The following is a 21,152-nucleotide window of genomic DNA, read 5'->3' on the forward strand; positions in this document are numbered from 1 at the left end:
AAGCCGAAAACCAGAAGGAAGAGGCTGCCAGAGAAGCCCAAAACCAGTTGGAAAGGGCAAGGATAGCGTCAGAGTTAGAAGTGCTGATGCTGGAACGAGAAGAAGAAGCTGCCAGTGTGGAAGCAGAGTTCATAGAAGATGCTGAAGAAATGCACGATCTGGTTGACGTAAAATCTACTTCAGAAAAGATCAGATTGGAACGCACAAGCGACTATGTCCAATCTCAAACAGACTGGAAGATTCATTCTTCCACTCCATACTTATTTGATTACGCCCCACTTCATGAGGAGTTCCAGAGAGGCCCAATTGCATCACATCCATCCGAGGAAGACAAATTACCCTTGCAACTCCACGATGAAGTCAAGAATGAAAGGGCTGATGACAAATACTTCTCGACACCAAACTTACCAGATTTGGCGAGAAGAGAGGCAAAGGCCGAATTCAGAACAGCAAAGTCCATAACAGATGTTCGCCCTCAGTCATATACCCGCCGACATATTCCCCCAGGCCACATGCCACTTGCAGTTGAACCCATGGCACAGTATTTAGCACGAGGAGATCTCGTCACTTCAGGACTGTACCAGTTTGATGATAAACCTGAAAATTACCGTGCATGGTACTCCACGTTCACCAACGCTATCGACGGAATCCAGCTCAGAGCAACCCAAGAGTTGGATCGTATGGCGAAATGGCTGGGAAAAGAATCATGCGAACAAGTGAGACGCATACGTTCAGTGTACATCAACAAACCCGAGCTAGCCTTAAGCAAAGCATGGGAGAGACTTCGGGAGGGCTATGCGGCCCCCGAAATTATTGAAGCAGCACTATACCGACGTATGGAAAATTTTCCTAAGGTGTCAGCCAAGGACCACATTAAGTTAAGGGAGCTCGGAGATTTACTCATGGAGATTCAAGGCGCCAAAGAAGATGGCTACTCAACTGGTGTAGTATACCTAGATACTCCATCCAGGATTAGACAAATCGTGGACAAACTTCCATTTGGGCTGCAGGACAGGTGGGTGTCTGTTGCCTCAGAGTACAAAGAAGACCACAATGGTCGATTTCCTCCCTTTGAGTATTTCACAAGGTTTGTGTGCAGGGAGGCGAAGAAGCGAATCGACCCTAGCCTCATGGGTCAAGGAAGCAGTACAGTTTACACCAAGCCAGATAAATCCTCTTCGAATAATTTCAACATTAATAAACCCGTCTCAGTGCTTAAGACTGAAGTCTTTACAACTAACCACGACCCTAGCAAGAATTGCCCATTGCATAACAAACCCCACCCCCTCAGAAAATGCAGAACATTTAAGGAAAAACCTCTTGAAGAGAGGAGGGCCCTTCTCAAGGAGAAAAGAATATGCTTTAAATGCTGTTCCTCGACCTCTCACTTTGCTAGAGAGTGTACGATCGCCGTGAAGTGTCCGGAATGTGATAGCACTAATCACGATGAGGCCATGCATCCCGGCCTGTTACCGCAAACCGACAACGCTCCTTCACCCCCACAAAAGGACGGCGGGGAGGGAGAGGCTCACCCCAGGACAACTGTTGTCAGCTCGAGCTGTACAGAAGTTTGTGGTCAAGCTCAGTCAAGCTGTTCTTGTTCAAAGATCTGCCTCACTAAGGTGTACCCTCAAGGAGCCAAAGACAAGGCCATCAAGACCTATGTAATTCTGGACGATCAGAGCAATCACTCACTAGTCAGTCCAGAGTTCTTTAAATTGTTCAACATTGAGAGTAGGCAGTTCCCATACTACCTTGCTCAGGCAACATGGAAATTCATGGAAGGAAGGCAGAAGGCTTCCAGCTCGAGTCTCTGGATGGTAAAGTCGTCATCTGTCTCCCTCCACTCTTAGAGTGCAATGAAATTTTGAATAACCGCACTGAGATCCCGACGCTATATCTCCGCCACATCGCCGAAAACATCCCAGAACTGAATCCAAAAGCAAAAATACTCTTGCTATTAGGAAGAGATGTTCTTCGGGTGCACAAGGTTAGGCAGCAGGTCAATGGACCACATGACGCCCCCTTTGCGCAACACCTGGATCTGGGCTGTATGGTGATAGGAGAGGTGTGTCCTGGCAATGTACGCAAACCAACGGTTAGCACACTCAAGACCAATGTGCTAGAGAGTGGCCGCCATTCAACTTTTCAACCCCGCACAAGTGTCATGTGTATTAAGGAAGCACGACAAGGCCTTAACAAACTTAAAGTAACTGACGAGACACTGGGTCAGTCAGTCTTCGCTCAAACTGAGCATGATAATAAACTTGCTCCATCAGCTCAAGACGCCATTTTCTTAAAAACAAAGGACACCAAGGTCTTCAGAGATGAAGCAAGTAATGGGGTCGCCCCACTGCCTTTCAGAGAACCACGCCAGTGCTTGCCAAACAACAAAGAGCAGGCAGTCAAGCAGTTCACGGCCTTGCAAAAAACCCTGAAAAGGAACCCTGAGATGCAGCAACGCACCCAATTGACCCACGAGGTACTGTGCACACTAATGGCAGAGGTCACAGCCATGATAAATGCACGACCACTTCTACCTGTGTCTTCCGACCCGGAAAACCCCTTCATACTCTTGCCATCAATGCTCCTTACACAGAAGGCAGGAGCTCCCCCTCCACCCGGGGACTTCTCTGAAAAGGATCTGTACACAAAGCAATGGAGACAGGTCCAGGCTCTGGCAAATCGGTTCTGGTCTCGGTGGAGACAGGAATATCTACTTCTGTTGCAACACAGACAAAAGTGGACAGAACCCTGCAGGAATGTTCAAGTTGGAGATTTAGTCCTGCTCAGGGACAAGCAAATTGCCCGCAACTGCTGGCCAATGGCCAGAATCACTGCTACATTGGACATGTCAGGAAGGTTGAGTTGAAAACTACTGACCAAGGTGATGTGAAAATATACCAAAGGCCAGTTACAGAAGTCATTCTACTTCTACCTAAGGACTGACTTAGAGACTGAAGTTGTATTATGTTCAATGTGACCTTACAAAGGTCAAGCAGGGAGTGTGTTGCCTTAATGGCAGTTATTTAGTTTATAATATTTTCACTTAGTAATTCGTTTGTTAGCATTTTAGTCAAAATTAGGATTGTTTAAAGTAAATTCGTTGTCTGTGATATATCGCGGCATGCGATGACGTCACATCCGGCTTCGCCGCGTCTTGTGGGAAAATACCGGTTTGGGAGAAACGGAAAGGTGAGGGCAGACCTGTGCGAGTCCAGCAAAGTTTTCTCTCTACGCACTAGGAACATAGTGAAAGCAACGCTGTGGGTCATGAGATAATCGATATGTTAAATTAAAATGTTAACGCCGATCCTGTTAAAAGTAACGATGGTCAATAAGGTTTATGTTATCGTTGGTTAAAGAGTTGCGGATAGTTTGCATTGAAGTGTATTTAAAGCAGTCAATGGCGTAGGTAGATTCTGACTGTATGCTGCACTTTAATGTAATGTAGTTGTTGTAGTTTTACTCTTGCAAGTATTTACGATGTAAATGTAATGTAATATCAGGAAGGAAACAAATGCTGTACAAATCTTGTATTGTTTTATCAACAGTTTTCACCATACGTTAATGAGGAAGAGTGAACGGTAAACGGTTAATCTTACTGTGATCCTGTTGTCATTGACAAAGGTTTAACTCGGTGTTTAGTTCGGCGTTCCGTTACCCCCGAGCGAGAACACTACACCAACAGAATCAACAAACTCATTTGTAAGGCCAGTGATGTTGTGGGGGTGGAACTGGACTCTCTGACGGTGGTGTCTGAAAAGAGGATGCTGTCCCAAGTTGCAAGTCATCTTGGACAATGACTCCCATCCACTCCATAATGTACTGGTTAGGCACAGGAGTACATTCAGCCAGAGACTCATTCCACTGAGATGTAACACTGAGTGTCATAGGAAGTCATTCCTGCCTGTGGCCATCAAACTTTACAACTCCTCCTTCAGAGTGTCAGACACTCTGAGCCAATAGGCTGGTCCTGGACTTATTTCCACTTGGCATGATTAACTTATTATTATTTAATTATTTATGGTTTTATATTGCTATATTTCTTCACTATTCTTGGTTTGTGCGGCTATAACGAAATCCAATTTCCCTCAGGATGAATAAAGTATGTCTGTCTGGTTGTCTGTCTGAAATTTGTTGTTTTATGGCAGCAGTACAATGTAACACATAAAATTACTACATTACAATGAAATTAATAGCACACAAGAGGAAAAGTGAGGTAGTGTTCATGGACCATTCAGAAATCTGATGGCCAAGGAGAAGAAGCTATTCCTAAAATATAGAGTGGGTCTTCATCCTCCTGTTGTTTTATGAAATACACCCCTCCATCATTTATTACAACAGTGATTCATTTCAAAAGCACATTATTTGCTGTAAAGCATTTTAGAATGTCATAAAAGGAAATGGAAGGTGCTATATACAGGAAGTCTATCAATGCAAACCCTCCAAGGAACAGAACAGGATTTACAATATTATATACTGAACGTATAATAGCACTTTAAATGGCTTCTGTGCACATTGACAAGCAAACCATATGAGGCGTTCTTCACTCCATTCTTACCATTACTGGTGAATGCAGACACTCGCTATGTGTGCAGAATTAAATTCTTTTTCAAGGAAATGTTCCTTCAACAGTCTATTTATTGCATCTCTTTGACATTTGACAGAGCATCTTTAAGAAACCAGAGCGTCAGGAGACCGTTCGGCTCTTGATCCTTGCTTCATTATTCAATTATTGGCCAATTCTCTACTTTAATTTCACCTACCTGCTCAGCCCTTGATCCTTGGGTTCCTTTCAAGTGCAGACATCCATTGACCTCAGGTGAACGGAGTCAGCAACTGTGCATCTATACACTGCTGAGGTTGAGAATTTCAAAGGTTAGCAAGTCTCTAAGGGAAAAATGTATCCGTTCATGCCAGTTCTAAAATGGCCAGCCCTTCACCTGAGACTCTGAAACCTTGTTCAGGTCTCTCTGGGCACATGAAACAGTCTTTCAACTCCACCCCTTCAAGCCTTGTAAAAAAAACAATCATGTTTCAATGAGAAAAAAATCTGTTGAATGTCTTTGTCACCCACTTTTTTTTCTATGAATACGCAGCCTAGGGCTAGAGAAAGACATTAACTCTTCATGCATTTGTATGAAATGCATTTCTCCTCTGTTTGAACACTGATGTTAACATATTTATTTTAAATGGCCAGCAAAATGCACTCGGGATTTTTATTTGCTTACATTGCACTGTATCACAAAAGGCAGAGAGTGGTAGGAAGTAATTTGGCCCACAGAGCCTATACCAGCTCCATGTAAAAGTAATGCACAGAAAATGCTGGAGGAACTCAGCAGGTCAGGCAATATCTATGGAAATGAACAGTCAATGTTTTGGGGCAAGTCCCTTCTTCAGGACTAAGAAGGTGATTCATCTTGTCCCATTCCCTTTCCTCCTTCGCAAAGCCTTGCCAGTTCTTTCTCTTCAAATACTTGGGCAGTTCCCTTTAAAGTGCTACAGTTAAGCCTCTCTCCATTACTACCCCTGAACTTGCATGCCAGACCCCAACCACTCAGTGGGTACAAGAGTTTATTCTCCTGTTGCTTTTCATTCTTTTGCCATTCACCACCATTCTGTGTCCCCTGGTTTTTGGCTCCTCCCTCACTGAGAAGGGTTTCTCCCCATCTCCTCTGCCTGTACCCTCCATGGTGGATATTAGGTGGGAGGGAGGCTCGGGACTTATTTGTGCTGTTGTTGTTTGTTGCATTCTGTTGTTCTGCCAAATATTGTGGGCATACTACATTGGCACTGTAATGTGTGGTGACAGTTGCAAGCTGCTACCATTGTTTTTCCTCCTTATTTTTTGACCGTACCTCAGGATCTCAGATGACTTGCTCCCACTCTAGAGGTTATATACCATGAATAAAGCCCCTGTAGGTGAACATCCTACATCCTTTCACATAATTCCCACAATAATCCTTATTTTGTAGTTTCCAAAGTAGCCAATAAGGCCAATGTGGAAATCACGGACTAGCAGATTGTGAGTTGGTCCAATCTTTCCACCACATGTGGGGCATTTCTACTTTGACTCATGTTACATGAGCACGTAAATGTGAATGGAGTGTAGTAGTACAATCAGCTTTAGTTACCTCACAGAGTTATACATTTTGTTGTGGCATGTACACAGAAATTTTGCAGATGTTTATTCTCCTCCATAGACGCTGCCTGAACTGCTGAGTTCCTCCAGCGTTTTGTGGGTGTTGTAACATGACGTCCCAACTCCTGTATTAATTTCCCAAAGAAGGCATGCACGCCGAAGACCTTTTTCACCATTTCCTTGTGACACCACTTTGTGTCGTGTTTCTTCATTTTATACCCAGTTGCAGTAAAACTCTCTTTGCTTCCTGGCAGGTTTGCAATTGACAAGGATACGGGCAAAATAACGCTGATTGGGAGCCTGGACTTTGAGACAACGCGGCGGTACACTTTAACTCTCATCGCCAAAGATGGGGGCGGTGAGGAGAGCACCGGCCGTGTGCGCATTAATGTGCTGGATGTCAATGACAACGTCCCCACCTTCCAGAAGGAGACATATCTGGGAACAGTCCGAGAGAACGAGGCAGCTCCTGTGTCAGTAGTCCGAGTCCGAGTAAGTACACTTGTTGCAATGGCTCAGTTATGCTTGTGACACTGCTCCATGCCAGCATGTCCTCAAGGTGTGATAGGACAGTGCCTCATTCCTCCCTGCAGTGGAGTGGCTTTGGTGTTAGTTTGTGTACATTTGCCATGGCTCAGACACGTGGCAACAGTATCTTCCACCTTCCTCTTCTGAACCCCAAATCCCTCCCTCACAAACCACTAGCAAATGACAGAAAACGCAGGACCACAAAACAAAGCAAATGGTCATGTAGTTATAAAGCAGGGAAACAGGCACTTGGGTCCAGCGAGCCCGTGCCAGCCATCAAGCACCCATTTACACTAATACCATAATTTCATCTTCCCCACATTCCCATAGTCTTATTCAATACTGCCACACCTAGGGACAGGTTACAATGACCAATTGACCTATCAACCTGCATGCCTTTGGAATGTGGGAGGAGACCAGAGACCCAGAGGAAACCCTCACTGGGAGAACATATATAGACAGCCTCCAGCCAGTGTTGAACTTGTGTCACTGGTGTGAAACATCGGTTCTACCAGCTCCAACACTGAGCTGGCAGTAGAAAGCAACATAGTTGAAGTCGCTGTGTGCACTCATATCTTAATTCACCATTTTTCAAAATTATTTACAACTTGATATCAGTATTGGTTTCTTATTGCCGCACATACAGTTAAAGCTTCCCTTGCACACCGTTCATAGAGATCAAATCATTACACAGTAAACTACTAATGCTAGAATAAGGTAAAACAAGAACAATGCAGGTTTCAGTGTAAAAGCTACTGAAAAAGAGCAGTGCAGGGAAACAATAAAGTGCAAGATCATAACAATGATTATGAGGTCAAGTCCATAATAAGGAACCAGTCAAAAATCTTGCTACAGTGAGCTTGAAGTTGCCCTCGGGCCTGGTAGTATGTGTTCTCTGGCTTTTGTAACTTGCAATTTGCCAGTGATCGGACCAGATGATGAGATAGATTGAGTGGAGAGCCAGCACCTATTTCCCAGGCTGGCGATGGCAAATGCCAGTGGACATCCATTTGTGGTGAGTGGAGGAAAAGATTTAAGGGAAATGTCAGAAGTAGATTTTTTTACACACTGAGTGGTAAGTGTTTTGAATGCACTGCCAGGTGTGGTGGTAGAGGCAGGTACTTCAGGGACGCTTAAGAGACTTAGATCGACACATGGATGAAAGAAAAATGGAGGATTATATACTAAATAGGAGGGAAGCATTATATTGATCATGGAGTAGGTTATAATGTTGACACAACATCATGGGCTGAAGAGCCTGCACTGTCCTGTACTGTTCTATGTTCTGTGGTTAGTTTACATATTCAAGCCACTGGGAGAAGCTATATTGTAGTTTGATCCTTTGCATAAACCTCACCACTTCATTGTTCCATCTAGCCATTCTGTGAAACAGGTTCAGTTCAGTAGTTGATAAAATTGTCCATTGTAGCAACAGTGGCCTCATAACCACGTTGCCACTAGTGTTTTTGTCATTGTTGATGCACTCTGAGATGTCACTGAGACATAATTCTCAAAAGATGCCATGTCCCAACACCAACCACTGCACTAAACACACCACAGCATTATCTATTTAAATAGTCTCTGGATTCCAGTGCTTTGGGATGGATCTTGATTTGCACTGCCATCTATATGAGGTGTTGACAAAGACATGCCTCACTCAGAAAGACTCAGCTAGTTTCGGAGACTTTCCTGTTATAGAAAGTGTGGCTAGCTGAGCACAGCAAATTCCCACCAACAGTAACTTGATAATGTCCGGACAATCTCTTCAGTTGCTTTGGTTGGGCGTTGAAAGTTGACCAGGACATCAGATGTGGGTGCAAAGTTTGATGGGAGCATTTTTGTGCACCTAAGGAGTTTTGACAGCTTTGGCTGAAAGATAGCGTAGCTACTTAGATTTTAAAGTTACAATGTGGTTACAAAGGTGTTCTCAGGAGTGGAGAATTTGGAGGGACTGAAAAGGAGTGGGTGTGGGGAGAGAAGGTGAAGAGCAAGGAGCAGAGGAAAGAAAGGGGAAGTCATTTATGCCAGTAAATAAAGGGATGACTGAATGACAAGGTAGAAGAGAGAAGGAAGGAATTGGAGGAACAGGATTTGGACAAGGCTCGGCAGAGGACATAGGCTGAGGGGATCACTGAAAGAAAGAAATTCCATGAATACAGATGTGTGTAACAAATAGTATCAGGTCATGTACAGAAAATGAAGCCATTAAATGAGTTGACATATCAGTCAAGAGATTAGATCTATTCACAGAGTTAAATGATTGTCATGGTTGTAATCTAAAATCTGTGCCAGTTTCACTATAAAGATCAATTGCTTGATATAACCTTTCTTTCTGTTAGGACATCTCTTGACTCACAAGGATTAAAAGTACTGAGATGTGTGGAAGAAGAGCATCTCTCTATCAAATGTCCTTTCAAGTTTCTCCATTTCTGGATTTGTGCTGGAATTGGGAGCGGCTCCCTGTTGGCAGGCATCACTGCAATAGCCAATGTTCTTGCTGGACTCACAGTCAGCTGACTTGGGTGTTGAACCGAGACCTATCATCCTCCTGTCCAGCAACAGTGGTTACTATGGAGCAACAAATCTTCTGCTAGAAGAACTTGGTTGAACAGCATCTGTGGGATTGTCAATATTGTTGGCCCAGATTCCAGCTTCTCTAGTTTCTTGAGTCTTCTGGTCAAAATATGGAGATCTTGGTCAACAATGACCATCTTTCTGGGCATTGGGGCAAACTATGTCACACTCAGTGGCATCCCACATGAAAAACTTTCACTTTGAAATAATCCTTTTGAGGAATCTTCCCTATCTGTGTAGCATTGAGAGATGGGTACATGTAGTGAACCACCTGAGGGAGGCAATAGCTGTTTATCCTCATGGTTGATGTCATGAAGTTATGGGAACTGATGCCATTTTAATTCTTCTTAAAGAATGGTACTCTGTTTCCAAAATCAAACCTCGTTATGCACGCGCATCAGGAAGAGAGATCAGTGATGCCCACTGGCTGTAGAAGTAGTGAAAGGAGTCAACCTTAACATATATTTCGCCAACTACTTTGTGTTTTGTTGAATCAGTTAATGCCTGATTCAGAATAGAATTTATAATGCTATTGTCCTGTTAATGTTAGCAATAATCATTTATATACCTCAGTTGCAAGGGTCTGTTCTGTAGGACATAGAGCATTGGACAGGCCATATGGCCCACAATTTTGTGCCACTTCTGTGCCAGTCCTCCTCCTGTGTGTTATCAATATCCATCCATACCCTTCATATTCATTTGAATAATAAAAGCCTTTTAAACTCCACCAAACTGCCTGCTTTCACCACTACCCCAGTAGCCTATTCCAGGAACCCACCACTCTCTGCATTAAGAAACCTTTTGCCCTCATTCTTTAAACCCTACCCCAACCCTGCCCACACATTAAAAACATGCCCTCAGATGCTTGACATTTCTACCCTGGAAAAATGATTCTGACTGTCTATCCTATTTGTGCCTCTCACAATTAAAACAAAACCCTATCAGAACTCCCGTCAGCTTCTGGTGCTCTTGGAGATGAACCTAAGTTGTCCAACTATTCCTTATTGCTCATACCCTCTAATCCAGGCAGCATACTGGTAAACCTTTTCTACATCCTTTCCACAGTCTCCACATCCTTCCTATAACACAGTATTTCAATTGTGGTCAGACCAAGGTTTTCTAAAGCTGCAGTGTGACTTCCTTACTCTAATACTCAACAATCCTGCCAGTGAAGGCAAGCATGCCATATGCCATCTTTACCATCTTATCCAGATGCACTTTCAATAAACTGGACTTGGATCCAAGATTCCTCTGGGCCTCAGTGCTGTTGAGGGCTCCACCATTAACTGTATACGTTCATCTTTCATTTGACCTCCCAAAGCACAACGGTTCACACTTGTCTGAATTAAACTCTGCCACTTCTCTGTCCATATCTGCAATTGGTCCACATCCTGCAGTACTCCTTGAAAGATCTTTACACTGTCCACAGCTTCCCTATTCTTGGTGTCACCTTAAGGCTTTTTAATCCACCCATCTACATTTTCATCTAAAACATTGATGTATATCACAAACAACAGGGGATTCATCTGTGGGATTGTCAATATTTTGGGTCAAAGCACTGCTTGACCCCCCCCCCCCCAATTGTTGGCCCAGATTCCTAGGCAGACCATATCTGCCCAAATGCACATAAATCCTATCCCTCAGTAACTTCTCCGACAGCTTCCCTGCCTCCATTGTGAGGCTCACTGGGCCATATTTAGTTGGTTTATCCCTAGTTCCTTTCTTAAACACTGGCACAACATTTGCTACTCTCCGATCCTAAGGGACCTCCCCTGTTGCTAGTGAGGACACAAAGATCTTTTGTCAAAGTCACCACAATCTCCTCACTTGCTTTTTTTCAATATTCTCGGGTATATGTTATAGCCCTGGATAGTTAGCTTCCTTAATGCTTTAAAGAGGTGCCAGCATTACTTCCTACTTAATCTCAAAATGACACAGCAGATTAACATCAGCATGTTCCACACTGCCTTCTCTATCATCCAAATCCTTCTTCTCAATAAATATGGACACAAAGTACTCACTTAGAACCTCAGCCACTTGCTCTGACTCCAAACACATATTGCCTTCTTTATCTTTGTATGGATCTGCCCTCTCTTTAGATGTTCTCTTCTTCTTAATGTAGGTATAAAATGCCTTGGGATTCTCCTTGATCCTGCCTGCCAAAATCATATCATGGCCTCCTTTGTCCTTCCTAATTGCCGACTTGAACATTTTCATGCCACGTTTATATTCTTCAATGGCTCAGTTTGATTTCAGCTTCCTACCTCTGTCATACATTTCTTTTTCCTTCCCGACTCAATTTAAGATCTCTCAAATCATTCAAGATTCTGTGAGCTTACTATCTCTCGTACTCTCAGTCACTTCACGCCACGGAAACCGGCATAAGCACTGGCCTGATGAGCCTATAGGGCTCGGGACAGACTTTAACTAACTCTCGGTGTCGTGTAATCCAATCAGTATAATTGCACCTTTTTTTATCTTGGAGCTCCTCCCAAAATGCCTGTGTGGAAGAGCCATTTAGTGTGTCCTTTCTGAGTACTGCTGTGACATTTTCCTTTATCAGTTGTGCAAGCCCTCCACCTCTTTTACCCCCTTCTCTATTATGTCTGAAATAATGAAACCCAGGAATACTGAGCTGCTAGCCCTGTCCCTCACACAACTAGGTTTCTGCAATGGCAACATCATAATTCTATGTATTGATCCAAGCTCCTGGTTTGTCCACCTAGCATGGAAATAAACTCACTTCAGCCCTCCCATGTTTATAAGCCTGATGCTTGCTTCCTTCGTGTCCATATTACTGGCTGAAACATCCTTCTTACCCTTAGCCTTACCATTAATTGTCCTGCTGCTGTGGTTCCCTTCTTCTCTAATCCCATTCACATAAACTTCACTGCGAATCTTTGGTAAAATATTTATTACTAAATAAATCACTGCATTGCAAATGTTAAGTCATCCAAATATATTTGAGAAGAGAGATTCTTTTAAACACCTACAATCGCGTATTAGGTGATGGGATTGACTAGGTTTATTATAATTATACCTGTTGTACCTTGACGATGTCTGATTGTATTAGCCTCATCTCTGTTAATGATTATCAGATATATTTCATTTGTGCTGACTGATTTTATTCATCAGTTTGATTGTATGAGTTCCTTTGCTTTAGTTCTGGAGCAATGGCCACCGATCGCATCACGTTCAGAATAGTTCACTGTTTCTGCCTATCATTGAGGCCTGGAGAGTATTGATTCCATTCTGAGAAGCTACAGAATGGAAACTGATAAAATTACCAACACCAGTGCACACCTCAATACCTGTTTTCTCTGCATCAGGTCTGCACAGGGTGGTGCAAAATGACGTGTTGGGAGTAGCCGAACTGCGAAGAGGCGTTAAGAGTTAAGCGCATACTCTCAGAAGCCACTTTATTAAGTACCTCCTCTACCTAATAAAGTGCGTTCATGATCTTCTGCTTCTGGAGCCCAGGAACTTCAAGGTTCAACATGCTGTGCATTCCGGGATGCTCTTCAGCACACTACCATGGTTTTCTGAGTTACTTTCACCTTCCTGTCAGCTTGAACCAGCCTAGCTGTTCTCCTCAGGCCTCTCTCACTAACAAGCCATTTCACCCATAGAACTGCCGCTCACGGGAACTCAGCAGTTCTGAGATACTCAAACCACCCTGTCTGGCACCAACAATCATTCCATAGTCAAAGTCACTGAGATCACATTTCTCCCCCATTCAGATGTTTGGTCGGAACAACAACTGCATCTTTTGGCCATATCTGCATGCTTTTATGCATTTAGTTGCTATCACATGATTTGCCAATCAGGTAACTGCATTAACGAGAAGCTGTACCTAATAAATTGGCCACTGAATGTAGGTTCTGTTCCTTATCTTACTGGTAGGGCTTAAGACCCTGAAGCTCTTAGACCCCAACAGAAAGTGGAAGATGGAGGTTTTGGTGAGTCAGTGACAACTGTGGCATATTCATCCAGGTTCAAAGACGAATACTGCCCAGTCCACTGACTCAAAGCTGTCCTGTGATCCTTCATCTTGGAAAAGGTAAAAGGTTGAAGAAGAAGGAATCCGATAAGAGATGCGAGTGGACCACGGGAGAAAGGGAAAGAGAAGTGGTATCAGTTGATGGTGATGGGCAGGTGAGGAGGAGTGAGGCTTCTCCTCACCTGCCTATCATTTGAGCTGTGAGTTCTTCAATTAGTTTTCATATTCTTTGGTTCTACATGGAGGTACAGTATGTCACATCAAGGCATCCTGGCCTTACAAGATAAAATGTCAACTGTACTCTTTTCCTAGATGCTGCCTGACCTGTTGAGTTCCTCCAGCATTTTGTGTGTGTTGTTCAAGTATCATTCATTATTCATATTATCCATCATCTTGCACCCTCATCTAACAAACAAAAATATCAACCTCAGACTTGAGAATTTTCTTTGATCCAGTAGGGGAAGGAATTCTTCTGAGCTGAGTATTCGTGTCATAGCAGATGAAGAAGTGAAAAATAGATGAGATTTATTTTATAAGAAAAGCTGCGTTTAGTAGCAGTGGCTGTAAAACTACTGAATTGACATAAAAATTGTCCATCTGGCTCTCTGATATCCCTCAGGGAAGGAAATCCACCAACTTTATTTCAGTTTTATCAGTGTGATTGCCTTGAATCTACATTCTCACTTCAGGAGCTGTTAGGGATAGACGATAAAGGCCGGCAGAGCCAGTGATATTCACATTCTCTGAACAGATTTTTTAAAAAATCCACATTTTTGCTGCTTCTTCCTGGGGACGTTTGTTTCCAGATTTCACTGCTGTTCAGATTTTGAAGTCAATTTATTATCAAAGTATGTTTATGTCAAAGTACTGGTGCTACGATAGCGTAGTGGTTAGCGTGACACTGTTGCAGATTGAGCGGTCTGAGTTTGGAGTTCATTTCTGTCTCTGTCTGTAAGGAGTTTGTACGTTCTCCCCGTGACCGTGTGGGTTTCCTCCAGATGCTTAAATTTCCTACCACAATCCAAAGACATACCTGTTAGTCAGTTAATTGGTCTTTGTCAATTGTCCTATGACTAAGCAAGTGCTAAATAGATGGGTTGATGAGCAATGCAGCTTATTGGGCCAAAAGGGCCTGTTCTACACTGTATCTCTAAACAAAAAAAAATGTCACCCTGTGCTACCCTGAGGTTCATTTCTTGCAGGCATTCACCGTAGAAAAAAGAAATAAAGCAGAATCAATGAAAAGCTACACACATAAACGACTAATAAGCAATTGATTAACAAAGGAAGAAAAACTGTGCAAGTAGAATATATAATAAATTAATAGGTAAAAAGAACATGAATTGTAGAGTAAGTCTACAGCTTGAGGAATCAGTTCAGTTTAGAGGGGTTTGGCCTGCATCTGGTTTTACAATTCACCTGGATTTGGCAAAAATCCCTCCCCTCCACACCCGATACTGGGAAGGGGTGACTGAAGGTAGAGGCTTTGGTGATGCTGTGGATGTCAGAAGTATGGGTGACATTGGCATTGTGTCTGTATGAGTGTATGTGTTTGGACTGCCTTTGTGTATGTCTCAGACTGACACTGTGTGTGTGTGTGTGTGTGTGTGTGTGTGTGTGTGTGTGTGTGTGTGTGTGAGAGAGAGAGAGAGGGAGAGAAATCCATGCAGCCAAGCCCAGACTCCAGTTAACGTTTGTTCTTTGCTGTTGGAATAAGACCTTGTGGTACCAGATGTGCAAAGACTACTGTACAGTGAGCTTGACCATGGAGGAAGGGGAGGAGATGAGGTTGGGGTATGGGGAGAGGGAAGGGAGGGGAATGCTGCATCCCAGCAGTCTACATTATACACAAGCCAGGGCATTATGATGTGGAGAATAAGCTGTTGCCCATGCAGCAGGCTCCCCCCTCCACACAGCTGATGAACGGCAAAGGCCGATACAATTTTGCACTAGCAGCATCTCTGGAATTGCCAATCAGCATTGAACTCAATGTTGGACTGTCTTAGGGATTCCAGCTCTGGATTTTTCCTTAGGGTATGGGTAACCCTAGGTAATTTCTAAAATAAGTACATGTTCGGCACAACAACGTGGGCTGAAGGGCCTGTATTGTGCTGTAGGTTTTTCTGTCTTTCTGTAATTACTCACAAAGCTTTCCTATGAGTGCAAGGTAGCATGGTTTCAGATCAAGAGTTTTTTCCTAGGTGAGTTGCCAACCACGGCTGATGAACCCCATCTGCCAGTAGAAATTATTCCACTGGGCTTAGTAGCTAAGCCAAGTGTGAAGGCCAGGAGCTGGACTGGGTTGTCAGACACAAGGAAATCTGCAGATGCTGGAACTAACTGAAAGAAAAGATAGTAAGGGATTTGCAATCCCCTCTCCCTCAGATCCCACCGTCAACTCCTGGACCCTCAGAAGCTCCATCTTCCTCTCACCCCAACCCTCCCCTTTCCACCAACATTACCAGCCTCCCCCCTCTGATCCCATCTCTCATCCATGCCGGGTCTTTACCATTCCCTCCGACCTTCAACTGTCTGAGGTAGAGCGCTCTGTCCTCAGTAAGGGCCTCACCTTTGTCCCCCTTCACCCGCAGCTTAGCGAGTTCCACGTATGGCATGACACTGAACTCTTCTTCCACCGGCTCCATCTTCGAGCCTACTTCTTCGGCAAGGACTCTCCCACCCCCACCGATGACCCCTTCTCCTGTCTTCGACACTCCTTCTCTTCATGGACACCCCGCTCTGGTCTTCTGCCTGCTCTGGATCTCTTTATTGCTAATTGTCGATGGGACATTAACCGACTTCACCACACCTTGTTCCAATTCCAACCTCACTCCTTCCGAACGCTCTGCTCTCCACTCCCTCCGCACCAATCCCAACCTCACTATAAAACCCACTGATAAGGGCGGAGCTGTAGTAGTCTGGTGTACTGACCTCTACCTTACCAAGGCACAGCAACATCTCTTATTTACCCCTCGATCATGACCCCACTAAGGAGCACCAGGCCACTGTCTCCCACACCATCACCAACCTTATCAGCTCTGGTGATCTCCCACCCACTGCCACCATCCTCATAGTTCCCACCCCCCGCACTTCCCATTTCTACCTCCTACCCAAGATACACAAGTCCAGGTAGACTTGTTGTCTCAGCTGCTCCTGCCCCATCGAATTAATTTCTGCATACCGTGACACTGTTTTATCCCCCCTTGTTCGATCCCTCCCCACCTATGTTCTTGATGCTTCTCATGCTTTGAATTTTTTCAATGATTTTAAGTTCCCTGGCCCCCACCGCCTTATTTTCACCATGGATGTCCAGTTCCCATATACCTCCATTCCCCACCAGGAAGGTCTCAAAGCTCTCCACTTCTTTTGGGATTCCAGACCTAACCAATTCCCCTCTACCACCACTCTCGTCCATCTAGTGGAATTAGTTCTTACTCTCAATAATTTCTCCTTTGGCTCCTCCCACTTCCTCCAAACCAAAGGTGTAACCATAGGAACCCGTATGGGTCCCAGCTATGCCTGCCTTTCTGTTGGCTTTGTGGAACAGTCCATGTTCCAAGCCTATACGAGTATCCGTCCCCCACTTTTCCTTCGCTACATCAATGACTGTATTGGCACTGCCTCCTGCATGCATGCTAAGCTCATTGACTTCATTAACTTTGCCTCCAACTTTCACCCCGCCCTTAAATTTACTTAGTCCATTTCCGACACCTCCCTCCCCTTTCCCGATCTTTCTGTCTCCATCTCTGGAGATGGCTTATCTACTGATAACTACTGACTCTCACAGCTACCTGGAATATTCCTCTTTCCACCCTGTCTCTTGCAAAAATGCCATCCCCTTCTCGCAATTCCTCCATCTCTGCCGCGTCTGTTCTCAGGATGAGGCTTTTCATTCCAGGATGAAGGCGATGTCTTCCTTTTTTAAACAAAGAGGCTTCCCTTCCTCCACCATCAACTCTGGTCTTAAACACATCTCTCCCATTTCCCACACATCTGCCCTCATGCTATCCGCCCACCACCTCACTTCCTCACTTGGGTTAGGGTTCTCCTTGTCCTCATCTACCACCACGCCAGCCTCCGGGTCCAACATATAATTCTCCGTAACTTCCGCCACCTCCAATGGGATCCCATAACCAAACATGTCTTTCCGTCCCCACCACTTTCTGCTTTCCGCAGGGATCGCTCCCTATGCGACTCCCTTGTCCATTCGTCCCCGCCATCCCTTCCCACCGATCTCCCTCCTAGCACTTATCCTTGTAAGAGGAAGTGACCTGCCCTTACACTTCGTCCGTCACCACCATTCAGGGCCCCAGACAGTCCTTCCAGATGCAACACTTCACCTGTGAGTTGGCTGGTGTGGTATACTGCGTCTGGTGCTCCTGGTGTGGCCTTTTATATATTGGTGAGACCCGATGCAGACTGGGAGACTGTTTCGCTGAACACCTACGCTCTGTCCGCCAGAGAAAGCAGGATCTCCCAGTGGCCACACATTTTAATTCCACGTCCCATTCCCATTCTGATATGTCTATCCATGGCCTCCTCTACTATCAAGATGAAGCCACACTCAAGTTGGAGGAACATCAACTTATATACAGTCTGAGTAGCCTCCAACCTGATGGCATAAAAATTGACTTCTCTAACTTCCTTTAATGTCCCTCCTCCCCTTCTTAACCCATCCCTGATATATTTATTTCCCCCCCCCTTTTTTTTCTCTCTACCCATCACTCTGCCTGTTCTCCATCTCCCTCTGGTGCTCCCCTCCCCCTTTCTCTCCGCTAGGCCTCCTGTCCTATGATCCTTTCCCTTCTCCAGTTCTGTATCTCTTTTGCCAATCACCTTTCCAGCTCTTAGCTTCATCCCACCCCCTCTGGTCTTCTCCTATCATTTCCGATTTCCCCCTCCCCCTCCTACTTTCAAATCTCTTACTATCTTTTCTTTCAGTTAGTCCTGACAAAGGGTTTCAGCCCGAAATGTCAACAGTGCTTCTTCCTGTGGATGCTGCCTGGCCTGCTGCGTTCCACCACCATTTTGTGTGTGTTTGCTTGGTTGTCAGAGGCTATTTGAGATTCTCACCATTGGATGCAATTAATAGGTCGTGGGAGCTTGTCCCCACTACCACCCCTGGCTATCACAACCTTAAGGAACCAGTGCCAGAATAAAGACAAATTATTTCCAACACTATCTGTACTTGTGATTCCATCTTATAGCTCTTGCTGCTTGCTTAATGAAATGTAGTAAATTCCACATCTTTGGTCATCCACACTAAGATTAGAGCCTTTTAATTATGAGCCTTGCTTTTATCTGTGCATTCTCTCCGATAAAGCAAGACTGACTGGTCCTTAATTACTTGTATTTTTTTTAAAAAGAAAAGCTATTTACTGCACTGTCAGGTTCCCCAAATCTACTGTCATTTTGGTCATTGACTTTGATTAAGATGTGATTGTGATGCTAATGGAATTGACAGTGTGTTGATTGTGTGGCAGTTTAATTTATTGGAGATAAAGAGAAAAGCAGCTGAAAGCATTATGTGTTACTTCAAAAGTACTTTTTAAATATAAGATGTGACCTCGGAAACTGATAGGAAATCTGGGAGAGGAAATACCACCCGAAAGGGTCATTTTCTCTGGGAAGATCTATTCTGCAAACCCCCTGCTTTCACTTCTCTGCAAGTACCTTGGCCTTTGAGTCATGCTGTCACATATTACAAAGACACCAAAAATATTTCATAACTTGGAGCAGGAGATGGCCATTTGGCCCATTGAGCTGATTCTGTCTTTCATTTATATCATGTGAATACCTCCACACAACGAATTAGGGACCATTGACTAGGATAGTTGCTGATCTGATCGCAATCTCAACTTCACATCCCCAGATATCCTGAGTAGTCTTTCACCCTTATTTATCGAGTATTTAACTATCTCCACCTTAAAAAATATTTAAACACTCTGCTTCCACCATCCTCTGATGGAAAAAGCTCCAAGGACTCATGACTCTGTGGGGAGAATTTTGACTAATCTCCATCCTAAATGGGTAGTGTTTTATTTTGAAATAATGCCACATTAGTCACTAGTCCAATAGATATAGCATCCTCTCCACATCCTTGCTGTCAAAATCCTTCGTGATCTGTATCAGGATCTTAACATCTCCTTACCCATCTCTTAGATTTTTTTCCTAATAAAAATCCATCATTCTCACTTTTGACATTCTGATTGAATTCCAGTCACAACAGCTTTTTGCTGGAGGAAGCTTACATCTTTGTGTGAGCAATTGTTTCTTGACAACACCCTTTAAATAGGCTACTTTTCAGACATTGCTCTCTTTTTCTGAAGTATTCTCATGCTCCTGAGGAAATGATCCCCCTTCCCCCTTCCGCCATCCTCATCCCATTTCCCCCCTCTCTCCCCCCCTCCCCCCTCCCCCCTTATCATTGTTATTGATTTGTGGTTTGCCATATCTTCTGCTTTTAAATTTCCATCACCACCTGCTTTTGTACATCTGTTTCCGAGACCCTTGTCATCCTTCTGTTGCTTCCACCCTTCCTTTCCCTTTAGTCTATTTATTCACTTTGGCATGTCCTGGATGGTAAGTGCGTCCAGCGATGGACGTGGCACTTCCTTCTTGAGGCACTACCTCTTGAAGATATCCCTGTTGGTGGGAGGTTTGTGTCCATGATGGAACTGGCTGAGGATACAATTCTCTGCAGTCTTTTGCAAACCTGTGCACTGAAGACTCCGTACCTGCTTGTGATACAGCCAAGCAGAATGCTCACTACTTCATTAGAACTTTCAGGAAATTTGGTATGTCACCAAAATTCTTGGAAATTTCTGTACATGACAGTGGAGCACCTGACTATCATCTTCATTCTTGAAGATGAGGGCTAAAGCTGAAAGAGGTCCCATTGTCATCATCTGTTACAGCCACAGGAATGTGGCTGTGTTTTCTACCCCAGACATCCCACCTCTCCCAGAAGTTCTGGGAATCTCCGGCATACTGATAATGGCTCCCAGACACCTGCAAATTATATACAATATCCCAGAAATCGATTTTTTTTGAGTGGGAGAGAGGGAGAGAGATAGAGAGAGTGAGTGACAGATGTAGTGAGAGAGTGACACAGAGAGCATCCTGATTGGTCTCTCTTTGTGCTAAGTAGACCTATCAGTTTTCTCTGTGGGCGGGCTTTACAGTCAACCTCTGTCTCTCTTTCATTGTCCATCAGTTCAGTTCAGTGTCCTGCAGCGCCATGGCAGAGTGTTCCAAAAAAAGAAAATATAAAAAGTACTTCACCCCACACTACACTAAAGTGTACCCCTGCCTAATAGGGGTAAAAAATAATTACAGTGTTGCTCGCTGCACTGTTTACAACAGTGACTTTTCCATTGCCCATGGTGGATTCAATGACTGTAAAAGACATGTTAAGGTGAGTTTAACAGGTGTCATTCGTTCCTTAGAATAGCTAACATTAGTTAAGCTAGCTGCTAAGGAGCTACTCGATTGACGTCCTACGTGATGAGGCCAAACTCCCTGTAGACTTGTTTAAAGTTGTAATAGAATAAAAAAGTGACTTCATGATAGCTGTCTCACAAAACACTTGTGAATCTGATGTCTTGCAAAATTCACAAATTCATTGACATAGACTACTATGAGGTTGAGACTTACAGCAAAATTCTCAAATCTGCCGAGCAAGCCACATCACAGTACAAGGAAAGTTTGAAAAAGAAATAGAAAAGCTATTTGTATTAGCATTTAGCTATTAGCATCGAGACTGCCAACAAAATACTCAACAAGGAATATATAGATATGCACACGCGCGCACACACACACATATATATATATATATATATATATACACACACACACACACACACACACACACACACACACACACACACACACACACACACACAC

General features: G+C 44.0%; 1 protein-coding gene across 1 annotated transcript in view; it reads left to right on the forward strand.

Moving 5' to 3' along the window:
* The window catches only part of cdh23 (cadherin-related 23), a 1,109,092-nt gene that overhangs the window by 592,257 nt on the left and 495,683 nt on the right, over window positions 1-21,152 (forward strand). The window contains exon 16 of the mRNA XM_059946450.1: window positions 6,400-6,637. Within this exon, the coding sequence (XP_059802433.1) occupies window positions 6,400-6,637 (238 nt within the window). The remainder of the gene's footprint in view (window positions 1-6,399; window positions 6,638-21,152) is intronic.

Source organism: Hypanus sabinus, chromosome 21 (genome assembly GCF_030144855.1).
Source record: "Hypanus sabinus isolate sHypSab1 chromosome 21, sHypSab1.hap1, whole genome shotgun sequence".
Classification (NCBI taxonomy): Eukaryota; Metazoa; Chordata; class Chondrichthyes; order Myliobatiformes; family Dasyatidae; genus Hypanus; species Hypanus sabinus.